Source organism: Endocarpon pusillum (assembly GCF_000464535.1).
Source record: "Endocarpon pusillum Z07020 unplaced genomic scaffold scaffold2751, whole genome shotgun sequence".
Lineage (NCBI taxonomy): Eukaryota > Fungi > Ascomycota > Eurotiomycetes > Verrucariales > Verrucariaceae > Endocarpon > Endocarpon pusillum.
The window spans coordinates 214,934-232,648 of record NW_006916233.1 but is presented as its reverse complement, the minus strand read 5'-3'; the positions used below and the strand labels follow the sequence as shown (position 1 = coordinate 232,648).

Below are 17,715 nucleotides of genomic sequence, written 5' to 3'. Positions count from 1 at the left end.
TTGCTTATAGTTTCGGAGTCGTGAGGGAGAGCATGAGCGGCTGGCGGACAATTCTCTGCAGCCCTGTCATGGGGGAAGAGATTTCGAGACACTGAGTCCTTTGTTAAGCACAAGGATTGGAGATTCCTAGTCACGTCTTTTTGTTCATCGCACTTACGGAGGGGTTATCATTATCTTGCACAGATGAGTATCAAGATTGAGGTAGCTTGTAGCTGTCCATCCATTTCTTCGACTCGTTTGGGCCCCTACTAAAAAAAGGAATTTGTTCAATTTGGCCATGACTGATAATTGAAAAGCCATCTTCGCGGCCTTCAACATGCGGTCCGTTCAGAAGCCCCGTTTGTGTGGACCATGCCCTTGGCTAGTCCCTTTGCTTTTCGGGAGTTTAGAGATCAGAAGTATAATTGAAACGGACTCCTTTTTCTAATCAGCAACTGGATAACTGGTACAGACTCGTGCATCAAAAGTCATCAATATACGCTAGAACTAGAGCGCCGCTAGCAAACTCTAGCCGAACTTAGCATTGCGTAATCCGTGGCCAATAGAGAGAAAACCCCTATACTTGCCTCTAACGATACCCATGATTTCTGGAGATCTTTAGGGCCTTTAGGCCTTCGTTTAGGCTGCTGGGCGTGACTCGCAAACCTATGTCAGCGAAGCTTCAGGTATTCGGTCCATCAGCCGCTCCGACATCGTAAATAGAGATTAGCATGACACTACTGCAAAAACAGCTAGCTCTACTCTATCTTAGTTAGCGTACGGAGTATATTGATGACTTTTTTGAGGCATGACTCCGTATTTCTGTTTTCTGTTGCATCGGCATTTTCTAACTGCAATAACACCAAGTCCTAGTTATGACCGAAGCTATTGAGCAGGCGACCTTCCTGTACTGGCTTGCCTAGTGGAGGGAGAAAATGGCGCGTACTATTCGTTCCAGGACTTTGTAAGGTAACGAGTCGGTGTTACGATGATGTCAAAGGTTTCGCTTTATCTGTGATTGAAGCAACTCGTCCACCGCTTCCGTGATGGAGGTTGCTATTCGGGCATCAGCCGACTTGCAATCCAAGGCACACTGGTATAAGGTGCGCTTCAACACCCATGCCGAAAGGAGCTGGCCATCACAGGTCGGCTTCCGTGCGTACTGATGCGCAGCCCATCGCCAAAGATCTTCATTCGAGACTGCAAGAAACGCGTCACCGGTATAGTATTCACCACGGTAAATCTTTGTGCGACGCTCTGGACGTTGGTGTGTCAATAAGTTCTGCGAAACAACAATACTATTAGCCGACCGAGTTGTTGAGAACTCTTCAATATTATAAATGAGAACACGCAAGTATTGAAAGTTAAGCTCAACCTCAAAGTCTCGGAGGCTTTTTAATTGGCCAGTGTCCACAAAAATTCCACAGGGAATGAGAGAAGTGACATGTCTAGCATAGCTTGAGGCTTCCGTTGGCAAGAAAGTGGAAACCAAGAAAGGTAGCTTTGACACGCTCTCCCTCTACAACTACCTAGCCTTTGATTTGTAAGCTGTAGGCAGATACTCCCAGAGCTACATAAGAAGCAGGGTTCTTGATTATGTCTCGTTCAAGGATAGTATTTCTGAATAATTCATAACAGTTCAACATAGCATCCAGGAATTTATCAGCAGCTAGGTGATGGCTGGCTTAACCGAACATGGCTGGGAGTGAAGCTCCCTAGATTGTGTTCTAGTCATTGGCCATTATATGGGGGGGGATGACACCGCTGATCGGCTGGGTGAAAGGAGAACAATAATTCGACAGAAACCGTAGAAGGCAGCCCCAGAGTGAAAGAAAGCGTAGCGCACCCCCTTCTGCTCTCCTATTGAACAGAAGTAAGAGAGACAAATCAGCTGTTGCTGACACGATCCAACGGACATTTGGTAACGGGTTCTGACTGCTCTTGACGATGTTACCCTGGCTCAAGTTGATCAAGTGTATCTTACCAATCACAACGGAAGCAAAAGCGATAAAACTTTCAAGAAGTAACATAGTACGGAGTAGATGTCGTGAGCTTTACGTAGTATGACTCGGACCAAATAAAAGTCCCAATTTGGCAGCAATGACATCAAAGGGGTTAGACGACCTCGCTAATGCATCCACGATGATAAAGCCTTGACCGGTTACAGTGAGCCAATAAGAGAGAGATGATCATCGCTTAGTTAGGGCGGCTGGGTGCGCTGGTGCGACTTTTCCTGAACCAATTTAAGTTTCGGGTCTCCTGTCAAACTTTGGGGCCGGGGATTTCATCTTGCCCACCTTGGCCATCTTGCTCATCTTGCCCATCTTCTAAGACGAAGCAAGGATGGGGCGCATACCCAGTTGATAGCATTCTGGCCATTAACAAGCACTGATGTCAAGATCTGATACAGGATGCAACCGTTATGCAGCTCTGTCGCCCATGAATTGAGCTTTTCAATAAATAATGTGTCCGACCAGATCGGGAAAAAGTGGATCGATATTGACTTGTTAGCCACGAAGCCAGCCGAAAAGCATGGCTTCGATTGGACTGATTATCGGAGCGCCACCAGCTGATTCTCGTCAGGTCTGTCAAACGGATTGCTTTGCGAAGAAGTGCTATTTCCACGAAATTAGCCTCGCACAACTGACCTCACTCCTAGCGTGTACACGTTTATTGCGACTGCAGGTGCATAAAGCTGTCTAATCTCCAGGACTTGAAAGACCGTGCGAATCCATGCGACGCCGATCACTGTGAACACTTCATGAGACGCAACTTCTCTGTTGGTCGAACTCCCAGCAGCCTCAACTTCAGCAGCCGCCTTCCTCAAGAACCGCGAACCAAAGCGGTTATCTGCAAGAAGCTTCCATTCAACTGGCTTTAGTGACACGCAATTCGTAGCCTGATGCTGTTCAAGACTTCGCTACCCGGTTGCTGAACGCATCACTGAGCCTACTTGCCAACCTCGAGCAGATTGAACGAGAAAACTTGATTTTGGATAAACGAGCAGATGATTTCATCGCCATGTATCCCATATGTATATATGGTGAATGCGAACCTCCAGCGCGCTTTTGCTCCTCATGTGTTTATTAAAGATATAGATATATCAGTTTGCAATTGATCGTCCTTAGTTGATACCGGCCCCCATCCTGCCCTACTGCAGGAGGTCCTTTTGACACATCCGTTCAACCAACTTGGCCCCAATCCTCGGCCTAGCGTCGATCGAAGTGCTGGAGTTATTAGTCGGGCTCAATATTTACAGACATGACTTCCTCAACTACGCTCATGACGTTCCTAGTGTAAGCCACACATACCACTCTTCCAATCTCCTACGTTGACATGACTCAGGCAAACTCCGCCATCTATACGATCCGTCAACTTACTCGGTTCATGGGACAACTTTTCCAAGCCATATCCAATGAAAAGGGATAGCCGACTTGGTGCTGAGCATTGGTCCGGTTGTTATAACTTTGAGAACATTGTCTGTGACGGTCGTGTTGAGCAAGCGTGTGGCAGGCGACAAGGAGGCTTGAAGATGGGCGGTAGGTATTGGTATCATGTAAGGAAGTCTTTTATGTTGTCACCAAAGGTGCCCTGCTGATATTCCCAATAGTATCAATTGGACAACGACATTGAATTTCACAACCCAGCCGAACCGTCCACGACAGCTTGTCCAATGCTCCCTGGACAGCCCGTCAATGTTTTGGATGTCCCAATGCATTTCAGCACTGGCCATCGTAGACACCGAAACGCAAGTGTCAGCTCTACAAGCTCCGAGTTGATGACTATGAATCCCGAGGACAGATATCTGAATCCTCGACCCGCTCCGAAGCCAGCCCTTGCCACTTTGAATACTTCAGCACGACAAAATTCTGCCCCGAGCTTGGAAGGCTCGCCTTTGAATCTTGCAGCTGCCCCCGGCCGGTCCAGGCATGGTCGCAATGCTTCCCTTCCCTTGAGCGCTGTTTCCTTACGAACTTTCCGCTTGCCACGGAAGGCCTCAATTGATTCCAGAGGTCGATCAGTCTCGCCTCACCATATATCAACAGGATTAAAAGCAGCATTCCGCCAATTCGCTCCTCTGAAGCCGCCTAGTCCTGAAGCTAAGGCTGGGAGAGGCCGTGCTCGCTTTCCCACCTCCCATCGAGAGCGCCTGTCGTTGGACCAGGCTTGGCGCTCCAACCGAGCAGCCCCTGAATGCACAGACAAGCCAAGCTCTAGCGAAAGCTCTACCAACTTATCCAGAGGCAGGTCTCCAACACCTACTGTGGGCCGGGAAGGTGGTCAGGCTCGGAAAACAAGCTTGGTGCTGCGGCAAAGCGTCGAGCATCTCCATAATGCCGAAGCAGCATTCGCAGTCTCCTCGTTTCAGAGCCACAGGAGGCAGAGATCTCGATCGAGGGAACCTTCTCCTTTGCGCACATTGTTGACCGAGCCAGAGCAACCCAACGGAGGGTGCAAGGTGCAAGACGCCGCTTGCCCACCGTACCAACCACTGGAGACTCTGAAAGAAGTCACCTCGGCTCAGAACACACCCATTTGGCCGTCATCTGGGCTGATTGCTCCAGCTAACGAGCTTTGCAGACCCGATAGTACTTCGCAGCCCTCTGAAAAGCGACTGCCAACTTTGCCGAATACTCCCCTAACCTTATCTCCAAATAAAAACTCTAAAATGCGATTAACCTGCAGCTCCACAGATCTTGCAGGACTCACAACCGGTCCCTCAACCCACTTCTCGCATTGGACTGTTACCACTGATTCCTCATATACATCGTCTCAATGGTCTAGCATCTTCTTTGATGGCAAATCGCCGGCTTCAACACAAGAGACCGAGCACTCGACTCCATCAATGTCGCCATGCGGGATTACTTCTGCTGGGCAGAGTCAAGAGGCTGTGAAGCAACGAGAAAGCTCCTCTGTGCTGAAAGCGAACAGAATGCCCTCCGTTGTCAGTTCATCAACAATTAGTTCTTACGACAACCCCTCACCTTCTTCTCCGATTTCTGAGACATCTGGATCCACACGCGCTCCCAAAGACGAATCCACCTTGCTACAGAAACGGTACGGAATGATGCTTGGCAGTTTCGACACGTACAGGCTCCCTGCCGGTGCTGGGGCACCAGATGCCACACTCAAACCTCATTTTCCTTATTATGTGGATGGTCGACCTCAAGACGATGTCTCTGACCACGTGAGAGTTACCGCGGAGGATTTTCCACACACAACAACCATGCAGCAAATTATGCAAGAATTGAGCTATCTGAAGGACATGATTCAAGACTGATTGATCGTCCAGAGGACGTTGCGCAAGTCTTTCTTCATGTACAAGGATTATTCTACCTCGGTTTTGGCACCGCAACATTCTCAAGATACCCTACTAGATCTGCTGTACTTGCTTAACTTCTCTGTATTTCAAGTTTGCCGAAGGACTGTCTGGGCGATAATAATTTCGATTACATTTGGCTATGAGCCTATCGTTTCCTGCCTTGTGAGCCTGCTGCAGTGGAAGAACAATTGGTTTATTAGGGGGCAGTTCCCATCATGGACATGGAAGACTTTTAGATATTATTCTTGTTTAGGTTCACGGCCATAATCATGGGACGAGAGGGTACATACACTCGTCTGAAGATTCCGCGAAATCACTAAGGGTTTCTTCACGAACTGTAGTATCTATAGACGATTTGATGATGTTCTGGCAGAGCATTGCGGTTTGCAATGCAAAATATCTTGGCACAAATTTACATCTCTAGGGATAGTTTCTCCTCAAGGAAACATTCTCAAAATTGTTGGCTGATATGTGATTGACTCCTATATCATCAAAAAGGCCTGTGATCGCACTCATTGACCGCTGAAGAACACTTTCGATGAGGTATCATAAGTCCATAGAGTATCCTTTCCTAGCCTATTATCTATTCCCTCCTTCCGTCACCATAAAATGGCTCTGATCTGCGGATGATCTTCTTTCAATGGCTACAATGCCTCCATGACCTTCCTCAATAGCAAATACGCCCCACTTGGACACCACCATGGCTCCTTCAATGTTGGATGTTGTTGGCGAGAAATTCTTACCTTTCCGGTGCCACCCTGGGACATTATCGTATTGTCCGTCTATGGACTTGATCGCCGTTGTGACTATTCTAAACGTTCCCGGTGATGATGCAGAGACAGAGCAGAAGCTGGGCGTGTGGAGGTTGAACGGGCAGCAGGTGTTTGGATGGGACGCACCGGCTGGCTTAGCCATTCAATTTGTGAAGTGGAAATTGGATGGTCGTTTGCTTGCTTTGGGGACAAGTGATGGAGCAATCAGATTACTTAACGTGATGAATGCAGGGAAGATGGTGCATTGTTTATATCCTCCACCCGTCGAAAGTACGGTGCGGCCGGGATTATCGTGTTTGGCCTGGACTGCCAATTTTGGTGATGTGAAAGGCATGAAAGACTTACTGGAAGAGGAGGCCAAAGGGTCAGCGCTGGATGAACTATTTTCACTGGATTTCGGTAAAAAGGCCGTGGGAAAAGTCAAGGCAGATCTACCGAGGGAGTTGGCTTGCGGGGTTGATGTAGAGACGAGTATACCCAAGTTGAGTGCGCTGCCACCCGGGACGGGGGCCGGGGGAGGTTGGGGCTTTGGAGGTGGGGAGTGAGTTGTGCTCGGGTATTGGATGGACGGCTGAAACTGACGCGTCCGGCAGTGATGATGTCTTCAGCACGAGGGCCTCCATGGACGCCATATTTCACTCTTACAGTAGCACATCAAACCGACCAAGCAGGTATGACGAGGTCGATGTTCTTCTTACTGGCTTCGAAGATGGCACAATTCACATCAGGATATTCGATTGCTTCGATATAGGCAGTGTTGATCTTACATCGTCGCTACCAAAAGACAGCAAGATATGCAAAGTGTTACGGCACGTTGCCCATCCTCTGAGCTCAACACATGCTCTGGCTGTCCAGACTACAACAAGGAAAGCCGCCTGTCAACTCCACGTTATCGCGCTGGATCTTAACTTCATTCCGCAAACGAGCCCCTATTACCTCTCCACGCTTGCTACAAAGTCGACGCAATTGCTTAACTTATTGCGGTATCTGACACAGGTATCAACCCATCTTTCAATTGAGCTTAGAGGAGCTTTCGATCTGCCCAGTAAACTTGTTAGGAACATTAATGAGACTCTGGCACAAAGTGCGGACGGGCAAACAGATTTTATCACTGCGGCGTATCAACTTGTTGTGACGGGGGACTGTGGTGATGAGTTACGAGACTGGATGATCGACGAAGTTGGGGAAAGGAACATCAAGAGATGGGACAAAGCTTCCGCTCTCGGTATGGAGAACATTCGAAGGTTCACCCATGAGTGTTTGCTACCAGCTCTGGAGAGGTGCCAAGTTGTTGTTTCTCGTCTGGAAGGACTATCGAGATTTACGAAATCTGCTCAGGTGCTTGGGCTCGACCTACAGAGCCTAGATCGAGTTATGGACATGGTTGACTGCCTCAATCTGCTAGGGCATTACCTGCTCAAGACTGTTAGCAAAGAGATCAAGCAGTTCACAGCTTTCATGAAGTGGCTCAGGCTTGAGGTTGAGATTCAGGGTCTGGAAAGAGAGAATGCTGGAGGACCAGGAAGTGAGAGGTTGGACGAGCTATGCATGCGGAGAGATGACTTGGATGTGAGGACGGTGCTTGACTATATACAAGGGGTAATGGGCAAAAGTGCGATGGTTGCCTTCGTCCGACCATCAGTCGATGCAAGGGGGACTTCACTAGAAGGACCATCCTACGACTGGTCTCAGAATCAAGCGGATGTTGGTTTCTACGAGGTGTTCAAGAAAATGCTGAAGATAAACCTAGGACCAGGCAAGCGCCCAGATCTGGATGATCTTTTACGGAGACTCACAGGTCAAGCCCAGAAAGTCTTTGATGGGATCGCTCAAACGCTGAGGAAGAGCGTTCTGCATGGCAGGGTCTGCACGCTGCAACAGGACTGCAATGCAGATGCCACGACGGCGAGGATGGTACTCAAAAGTGAAGGCCAACATGAAGTCGTTTTCGCAACTACTAATAGGACGGAGGCGAGCCAGATATCGTTACATTATATCCCATGGGACCCAGCACATCCAAGCCAAGTACCCAGGGTCAGAGACTTTACAATTCCCCATAACGAGGGCGCACAGGGCATACAGTTCGTTGACGATTCAGATTTGATGGTTCTCAGCTCGGGCCAAGAAAAAGCACATCTTTACACTTTGAGCTACACTTCTCCAGATGTGGTCTGGCAAGAACGGCATGTCTTCGACCTCAGCGGTGGTGCAAAGATTCCTTCGGAGTTAGAGGTCAACGGGCGGAAAGGAAGGAGAGCGGCATGTGTACTTGAAGATGGTATCAAGTTCACTGTTTTTGATCTTGACAGCGGACAGCCTGACGAGGAGACGGCCCAAGATGAAGATACTATGATTGAATGAACGTTATCAGAGTACTTGATAGCAGATCATCGTCAGACATCCGAGGGGGATCAAGCTTTCAAAGTGAGAGCTATCAAAGCTCTACTCGAAGCCGGGCATAGAATAAGTAAGAGTACACGTAAGCTCGGAAGGGGTAAACCCACAACTGTTTCTGTTGCGGAGCATGATGACCCGTACTGGCACATTTAGGGGGCAGAAAAGCTGTTGTAATAGATTGTGGTGTGCGTGAAACTGCAAGACAGCATTTTCCCCAGGTGTTGACGCCTGGCTCCATGCTACTCTATGCTTAAGCTGATGTAGTGTTTCCTGGCTGCTGATTGGCTGTGTAGGGCCTGGCTGTGGTGTGGGCGGCCAAAATATTAACTTAACTGCGCATCACCCCAGAAATAGCCCTGAATAGCCAACTCGATTCGCAACTTCCACAAACTCTCACCTGTGGAATTTCGTTCCTTTCGCTCCTTGATTCTGCGCTCTGTCACACTACTAGCAGATATCTGTATATCTGATCCCTTTGTAGAACGCTTGAGAACCGCCTCGAAGCTCTAGCACCACTTCCCCTTCCAGGCCGCCGCAAATATGGATGTAAATCAGGTCCTTGAGGCCACCCTCTCTCCAGGTCAGTATCGGACTTCTTGCGGATCTTCAGCCTTCTGACATGCTAACATCTGTCTAGATGCCACTACTCGTCAGAATGCGGAGCTGCAGTTGTCTCGAGCAGCAGAAGCTGATTTCGTAAGTCCTTCCTAGGGTCGTGCCTTTGCTACGCATTTCAGACCTTTGACTGACCATCCCTCCCTCAGTCCGGCTACTTGACTACCTTGTCAAACGAGCTAGCTAACGAACAAGCTCGCCCTCACATTCGACAAGCTGCTGGTATTGCTCTCAAGAACGCGTTTTCTTCTCGTGACACTGGGCGCCTGCGTGAAATACAAGCACGATGGATCCAACAACTAGAGCCTCCGATCAAGAAACAAGTCAAGGACCAAGCATTACAGACTCTCAACGCAAATTCGATGGCAGGGACATCAGCAGCACAGCTGATAGCCTCCATAGCCGCCATTGAGCTGCCGCGGAATGAATGGCCCGAGCTGATGCCCGCTTTGGTTCATAACGTTGGTAACGGATCAGACAGTCTGAAGCAGAGTAGCTTGACCACAATCGGGTTCATTTGCGAGAGCGACGACGTCGATCTGAGGGATGCTCTGGTGGCACATTCTAATGCCATTCTGACCGCTGTTGTGCAGGGCGCCAGAAAAGAGGAGCCGAATAACGACGTCCGAAATGCTGCGCTCTCTGCCCTGGGTGACGCTACAGAATTTATTAGAACGAACTTTGACAACGAAGGGGAACGAAATTACATTATGCAGGTCATTTGCGAGTCTACACAGTCCGATGACTCAAGGATACAAGCAGGTGCATTTGGCTGTCTTAACAGGATTATGGGCGTATACTACGATAAGATGCGGTTCTACATGGAGAAGGCGCTCTTCGGCTTGACGATCATGGGCATGAAGAGCGACGAAGAGGATGTGGCTAAACTGGCAATCGAATTCTGGTGCACTGTTTGTGAAGAAGAAATCAGCATTGAGGATGACAACCAACAGGTCAGTCCTCATGAAACTGGCAAAGCGCTTGCTAACTTCTCTCAGGCGCAACAAGAAGGCTCACAGGAACTGCGACCATATTTCCAGTTTGCTAGAGTCGCTGGTCGGGAAGTCATACCGGTGCTCTTACAGCTGCTCACTAAAGTCGACGAAGACGATGGAGAGGATGACTACAATGTCGCTCGTGCTGCGTATCAATGTCTACAGCTCTACGCACAATGTATTGGAGGAGAAGTCATTGCTCCGGTCCTGGAATTTGTGGAAGCAAACCTTCGGAGTGAAGACTGGCATAGACGCGATGCTGCAGTCTCATCCTTTGGCGCCATTATGGACGGGCCCGATGTGAAGATCCTGGATCCACTCGTAAAGCAAGCACTTCCGGTCCTGATCAGCATGATGGACGATCAGGTTATTATGGTCAAAGATTCAGCTGCCTTTGCTCTGAGCAGGATATGCGACTTTTGTTCTGATACCATCGATCCGGATACTCATCTCCAACCACTAATGTCTGCTTTGTTCAATGGTTTGATGAGCAGTCCTAAGATGGCGTCGTCCTGCTGCTTAGCACTTATGAACCTAACAGAAAGATTCGTTGGCGATGATGGAGCATCTTCAAACCCTCTTACTAAGCACTTTCAAGACAGTATCTCATCACTTCTGGCGGTGACAGAGAAGGAAAGCGCAGATAACCAACTTCGAACGGCTGCCTATGAAGTGCTGGGTGGTTTTGTCACGAACGCTGCTAATGACAGCTTGCAGATTGTTGCTGGCCTGTCGGAAGTGATCCTGTCACGACTTGAGGCTACCATTCCAATGCAGCAGCAGATTGTGAGTGTGGAAGACCGAATCACCCTCGAAGAGCTCCAAACCAGTCTATCAAGCGTGCTCCTCTGTATCATCCAGCGACTGGAGCAGAACATAGCCCCTCAAGCAGATCGCATAATGCAAGTCAATCTGCAAGTCCTGAATACTGTTCCAGCCAAGTCTAGCGTGCCTGATACGACCTTCGCAGTTGTGGGTGCCCTTACAAACGCTCTCGAGGAAGACTTCTTAAAATACATGGAGTCATTCACACCATACCTCTACAACGCTCTTGGTAACCAAGAAGAACCAGGCCTCTGCGCAATGGCAATCGGACTTGTCAGCGATGTTGTTCGTGCTTTGGGAGAAAAATCCCAGCCATACTGCGACCCCTTCATGAACTACCTCTTGAACAATCTTCGCTCTAACACTCTGAGTAACCAACTCAAGCCAAGCATCCTTGAGACGTTCGGCGATATTGCGCAAGCAATCGGTACTCACTTCGAGACATATCTTACTGTTGTTGCTCAAGTTCTCCAACAAGCAGCTGGAGTAACAGTTGCGCAAGACGTCTCCTACGATATGCTTGACTACATTATTTCGCTAAGAGAAGGAATTGTAGATGCTTGGGGCGGGATTTTGTTAGCTTTCAAGGGAACACCAAAAGCAAACCTGCTGCAACAATACGTGGAACCTATTTTCGCTCTTCTCCAAATGATTGCACAAGATCAAAACCAAAGTGAGGGCTTGCTTCGCGCTGCGATGGGTGTTGTTGGGTAAGTTCATTGTTACCGTTCTTGAGGCTGTATCAAGGCTAACACGGGCTTCATAGCGACCTTGCAGACGCATTTCCAAACGGCGAGATCTCCCAATGGTATAAACACGAATGGGTTACCAGATTGGTCAAAGAAACCCGTACGAACCGTGATTTTTCCGCTCGCACAATCGATACAGCACGCTGGGCACGAGAACAGGTTAAGCGTCAACTCGGGGCTGCACAGCATCAAGGTACGGTTATGGCTGCATGATCATGACCTTGATATTGTCAGAACCCAGAGTATACCTTGTTCAATATCTATTACGATGCCTAATCCCTCACCCCAACCCAGCCTTCACAGCCTCGCCTTGATCTGCACCGTGTCTAAACCCACTATCCCAGCACAGCAAACGTCGTCCCGCCTACGCCCCTTCTACTTTAGCACGAATTGAAGGCAATATGCTCCTCCCGGGCCAATGCTCAGCTGACTTTCGAAGCGTCCGACGCATTGGCTGATCTTAGAAGGAACCACCGTTTCCGCCCATCCTGCCATGAGAATGGTTTGCAACCCGACAATGAACCAACGAACCGCCCTTACACTACCAGAGCCGTCCTACAACCACGGTCTCGAAAAGAGATCCTTCACAAGAATGGAGTCTTACAGCAGCACCGCCTCAACCGTGTGCTCGAGAACGAGCATCACGAGCATCACGGACTTATCGAACTCCCTTGTGACGAAATAGGCAATTTTTACCCCAACACACCTGTCAACTCTCCTCCTGGTTTTGCAACAAGCATTGAAGATCGGCTCCAGGGGCTACTTGATGGCTGTCCTAGGGATCTGATTCCGAGCTCTGGACCTCCATACACCCAATAATCCTCTCACCCAGTCCTACCGATCCTCCTTCACGCAACGACTCCGCCACGGAGAACACTGAGACTGTCCCAAGACCTGTGGACGGATCTTATCTCATATCCTGGCAAGGAGGAAACGCGCTTCGAGAGAGTGGAGGATTTCACACCATTGTTCAAACACACAAGCACCCTTTCCCCACCTTAGCATCAACACGATACACCTTCATGTAGTGTGGCCGACTGAACGTCGAGCTACAGTTTTAGACCCTGTTCGTATCCCTCAATACGTAACCATTAGAGACTTTCCCTTCAGAGACTTCTTTGTGCATCATTGAGCTTTACAAGATAGAAGCCGTTTTGCGACACGATGAATCCAGTATGCCACATCACCACCTTACAGTGTTCAGTCTAGTCAAGAGTGATCACTTGGCCTGGACCATAATGAGATCAGCCAGTCATGGAAAGACAAAACAGACAGACTGTTGCCCAATCTGCAGAATCGATGCACATCATACCAGTCACTATCCCGCCGACTAACCAGTGCTGACGACAGTATTGTAGGGAGGTCTGACTTCAGGAATTAACTACTCTACGTCCCATCAGGCAAAGTATTTTGTGTGATTCGCACCTACGTCGACTGGCTGATCCCAGCTCCCCAACCTCCCGCCTGCCCAAACCCCCAGCGTCTTTCCCGTCCACGGACTATCCCTCCTGAAGATAGATACGGAAATGCGAATGCGAATGCGAATGCGAATGCATGCTTGTATGCATGGCTATCCCTCCCTCCCTCCGTCCAAGCCACAGAGCCGTTCCGCAATTCAAATTCGTCACTATCTTTGGTAGCTGCAGCTGGATAGACGGCTCTCCCTGTCTGGAGCTTTGCACGACATGCTCGGTGCGAGAGAGAGAGAGAGAGAGAGAGAGAGAGAGGAGAAGGGGAGCAGAGTACATGGCGCGGCAGACAGACAGACAGACAGACAGACAGACAGACAGACAGACAGACAGACAGACAGACAGACAGACAGACAGAGGTCGGGGACTCTCTCTCCCCCCCTCTCTCTCTCTCCGTATTCAGATCAGATCAAATACAATCCACGCTCCGCCCCAGCACGGAAAATCTATTGATCCCCGTCGCCACCTTCAGCTTCTTGGTCAGAGTAGTGGTGGTAGTAGTCATCAGATCAACGTCTAGCTTCGAGTTGGCGTGCTGAGTCCTCGTTCGTCTCTGTTCCTTCTCTGCGTTCTTTTGCCGCCGCCGCTGCACTTGTTCGTCTCTGGTTTTCTGCTTTTGTTTGGAGACGGAGGTGGAGAGGGGTTCTGCTGAGAGAAGATGGGGATGGGTATGCGTCTTGGTTGATTTGCTATTAATGATTTGTTTGGCTTGAGGTGAGGACGGGGGGAGTAGTTGGGCGGCTATTTGTTGTTTCTGTTCTTCTTCTGCTTCCTCAATCACCTCATCGGCCCAGGAGAGTTTGTTGTTCGAATCGAAAATTATGATTGGGCGGGTCCTTTTGTTGCTTCGGCAGTTGGTCTCGGTGTTGGTCCCTGTTTTGGGATTTTGGGTGTATTCGATCATGGAGTTGGAGTTGGAGTTGGAGGGGATGGGTTCTGAGAGGCCGATAACTGTCCAGCCTTCTTTGTGGGTTTGATGTTCTATTTCGGTGGACGTTCTTCGATGTCTCTCTGGTGTCGTGTTTGAGATATTCGGAGGGATGATGGTGGCTATTGACCCAGTTGGAATCTTGGATGATGAAGGTCTTTTGTTCATGGAATGCATGGAGCCGATCCTGATCTCATCACTTGGCCCACGATGCTGCTGCGGACGCCCGTTGGTGCTGCCTTTCTTCGCCCGGTTGGACGAACTTCCAGATTGAGATTGTGAGGGGGTTTGGGACTTTGGAGCGAATATGTCTCGGGAATCTGGCTCCTTAGGGTCTTATTTTGCTTTGATGGCATGAGGGGTGATGAAGCCTTCTTCGTCGATGATCTGGGCCTCTAAAGTTTTGTATGAAGGCTCCGAAGTGTTATTATTGGCAGTGGAAGTAGAGACGATGAAGGGGATCGGAAGTACCTTATTCAAGCCCTCAGCGTCCTTGGACTCGAATTTTGCCGATGAGAAAGTAGAGGCCATGTCAATGGCCGAGAGCAGAGCTGGGCGTCTTGGTTTCTCGATCTGCTGATAATGACTGGTACGGTGAATATAGCCAATAAATGAAATGATAAAAGATATAGGAATTGTGGCACCAATTGGACAGCAGCCAGTGCCAGAACAGATATGAGCAGCGGAAGACAGATACTCAACCAGAAGGGCGAGGCGGAGAGCTGAACAAAGAGAAAGAGAGCTACAGCAGGCGAGGGCGGAGGCTTTTATAGACGATTCTTGCAAGACTGTGACTCTCTGTTTACTCTAATCTGGGAGTGACTATGGTGATTCCCACTGTTGAGAACAGTCGCAGGTCAACTTGCTATCGCCTTGTGCGCCAGTAGATGATTCATGGGCCATTGACTGACCCTAGTGAAGTTTCCACCAAACGGCATGACCAACACAATGAGGCAGGGAAGTGAAAGGCGAAGAAAGATAGTGAAAAGATGAGATCTGAGGCGAATTTGGTGGGTAGAAAATGAAATGAAACCACACTTCCTAATATTGTACGCATTTTGCGTGCAAGAAGCCTACAGTCACTGATCCGGTAAGACCGTAGGACATGCGCAACTGAAAGCTCATTGCAACAGTCCTTATTTGCATCAGGAAGGGCAAGGAGGAGCATTATGTCTTGGCGTGAGATAAGCTGGTCTGCCTGTCGTTCAATTAGCAGTAGTGCCTTCCACATTCTTCTCATATAGTTGACTCTCTAGTCTGGAGTAAGCGTCTTGAAGGCAGTGTGTTCCCTCCAATGACAAGGCTGAGGAGGTTGCGAAATTGAAGGCCCCAAGCAAGAATTTATTGGTGTTGTTAAGATATCTGCTAATATTCGAGCAATGGATGTGCATTGCGACATAACATACCACCCAAACACAGCCAATCATCCCATCTCGGTTTCATTTTCTTGATATGTCTTGCCTGAAACCGTAATACCGTCGCTAAGGTAGCAAGAGCCAAAGGAAATCACGGCAAAACCTGCAGAACCAGTTGGGTGCTACTCGCGAATGTAAATTCCCGAGCCATGACTGAAGCACCACGACTGAACGCAGCGGATGATGCGACTAGTCTTTGATAATAGGAAATGAAACCTACAAAGACAGCGCAGTACGAACAGGATATATCATGCTTATGCGAGTATAGAAAGCAATTCAGTGGCCTTTCAGCGACTAATTGTGGCAAGGTTTTCGAGTGAATCAAGCCATAATTCTCTTCAACACCATTGCGATCACTATGAGGTTGCTGGCGATGTTTTGTTTGATCTGTATGATGCCATGTTAGAGCTCGCCAGCTTGAGAGATGCATCAAGCTAACCAGGCGGAGTTTGTCCAGTGGTGGGCAATGACATTAAAGCTTCGGACTATGTGAGTAATGGAGCCCCCTTGAAGCTTCTGTTATAAAACCGATGACCAAAGGCTCGTCCATGTGCGTAGAATGTACCCAGTTATCACGATGCAGTGTTGACAATGCCGGTAAGTTTTTTGTATTGAAATGTTGGCTTTTTCGTGCCGGGCTGTTTTCATTCGTATTTTCGTCATCGTTAACTCCCGGTTTTCCAGCCTGGTGTTCTAATTTTTCCAACGTTTTCTTGTTTTATTGCCTTTTGGTTTGCCGATTCTGGCGGTGTAACTGTAGCGGCATGGAACTTGACTATCGAAGATATCAATCCCAGTCCATTTCCGAAGCTTCGAAAGGCATGAAGTCTCTCTCGTATTCCTTGCAGGGGCTACCATCTCCAGAGCATCGGATTCTCGCTTGATGACAAGCATCACAGGCAGATCGGTACTTTCGAGGTTCACCTCCACGTTGCTCGGCGCTAGGCTCAGCGACATCCGGTGGCGACATATTAGCGGGTAGCGCTGAGCATGATCGATTGTAATTTAAAAGCCAGGAGGGCAATGACTCTCTATTACAGAAGAGAGTGTGAAATTGATTCGTGGTCGATGCCTGGACCTACTTTTAGGCATAAACTGTACCGATGTCGAACGATGACACCGCCCCCAACAACGCTGCTGACAGCGCCGCCAACAACACCCCAAGCACGGAGCTCCAGAAGGCAACCGATCATGTCCATACCAGACGCCAATATGGCGCTATCCAGCTAAAGTCGCGCTAAGGTGTCGTGCATCCAGATTTGATGCGGAAGTGAAGACTGCGGATTCACAAAAGGTACGAGTATGCCTATCCATGTGCTCTCAATATGCAGATGCCTCATGAGACACCACAGCCTACCGGGGCGTGTTCGTATGCATGCAAGAAGTGTACCCATGGTAAACAGTCACCCAACTAGAACGGAAGGCTCTTTCAGCCTTTTCCATTATGACTCCTGCAACCGATGTGGCCTTCTCGTGCTGTCGATCTACTTGAGTACAATAGGGCCCTTGGATATTGTTAGCCTAAGGCTGGCATCTGTAAAATGAGGTGAAAAAGATGATTAATCTCTTGGTACAAATCCGAAAAAGTACGAAGGCAAAATGATGAAAAGAGGGAAAAGAAAGAAAATTATGCGCCCCCGCCTTGTTGAGAACAGCGTTCCGCGTGAGCTTAAATGACTTAAAGTAGATATTTCTGCTGCAGCCCTGATAAAAGGATGTCAAGAGTATGGACCAGAGGAGCGTGCGCTTCCCGCTAGCGAAGCATGCTTTAGGAATTTTCTCCTCGTAAGATCTATAACCATCTCATGTATCTGCACCTCTTGGCGGCCCTAACAAAGGAACACTAAAATTATCAGGGTCAGCAGCCCTGACGGCTAAAGGCGAAGAAATGGCGTAGGAAAGAGGCAGACACTGTGTGTGGTATGTGTGTAGATTCTATCTAGATTCTGTAGACGCTTATAAGGCCTTTATTTGGCGCACAGTAGGCGTATGATACAAATCAAAAGATTACTTAATGCTTGTTTGCTTAGAAATAGTACCATTTTATTATTTATAGCTCTGGAAATTTTGAATATTTTTAAACTTCCATTTTAATAAAATATGATTATCAGGTTTAGTAACATCAATCATTGTAATATCATTTGACAAGTTTATAGTGTTCCTTTTTGTTAAGGCTGCAGCAGAAGGATCTACTTTAATTCATTTAAGCTCACGGGGGAACGCTGTTCTCAATACGGCAGGAGCACA

The 17,715-nt window shown here is 48.6% G+C and overlaps 4 protein-coding genes across 4 annotated transcripts; 3 read left to right on the top strand and 1 right to left on the bottom strand.

Moving 5' to 3' along the window:
• Positions 1-3,240: 3,240 nt before the first annotated feature.
• Positions 3,241-5,260, top strand: EPUS_02959 (uncharacterized protein; the record flags this gene model as incomplete). Its single annotated transcript, XM_007804046.1, has 3 exons — positions 3,241-3,275; positions 3,325-3,535; positions 3,590-5,260. 3 exons carry the CDS (start codon positions 3,241-3,243, stop codon positions 5,258-5,260), a joined length of 1,917 nt encoding a protein of 638 aa, XP_007802237.1.
• Positions 5,261-6,002: 742 nt separating this feature from the next.
• EPUS_02958 (uncharacterized protein) lies at positions 6,003-8,436 on the top strand (the record flags this gene model as incomplete). The annotated part of the gene is made up of 2 exons (XM_007804045.1): positions 6,003-6,616; positions 6,669-8,436. The coding sequence occupies 2 exons, from the start codon at positions 6,003-6,005 to the stop codon at positions 8,434-8,436; spliced, it is 2,382 nt and encodes a 793-aa protein (XP_007802236.1).
• A 576-nt stretch (positions 8,437-9,012) lies between these two features.
• On the top strand, positions 9,013-12,475 carry EPUS_02957 (uncharacterized protein; the record flags this gene model as incomplete). Its single annotated transcript, XM_007804044.1, has 6 exons — positions 9,013-9,052; positions 9,110-9,168; positions 9,237-10,040; positions 10,086-11,617; positions 11,674-11,849; positions 12,096-12,475. 6 exons carry the CDS (start codon positions 9,013-9,015, stop codon positions 12,473-12,475), a joined length of 2,991 nt encoding a protein of 996 aa, XP_007802235.1.
• A 1,059-nt stretch (positions 12,476-13,534) lies between these two features.
• On the bottom strand, positions 13,535-14,230 carry EPUS_02956 (uncharacterized protein; the record flags this gene model as incomplete). Its single annotated transcript, XM_007804043.1, has 1 exon — positions 13,535-14,230. The coding sequence occupies one exon, from the start codon at positions 14,228-14,230 to the stop codon at positions 13,535-13,537; it is 696 nt and encodes a 231-aa protein (XP_007802234.1).
• Positions 14,231-17,715: the final 3,485 nt, after the last annotated feature.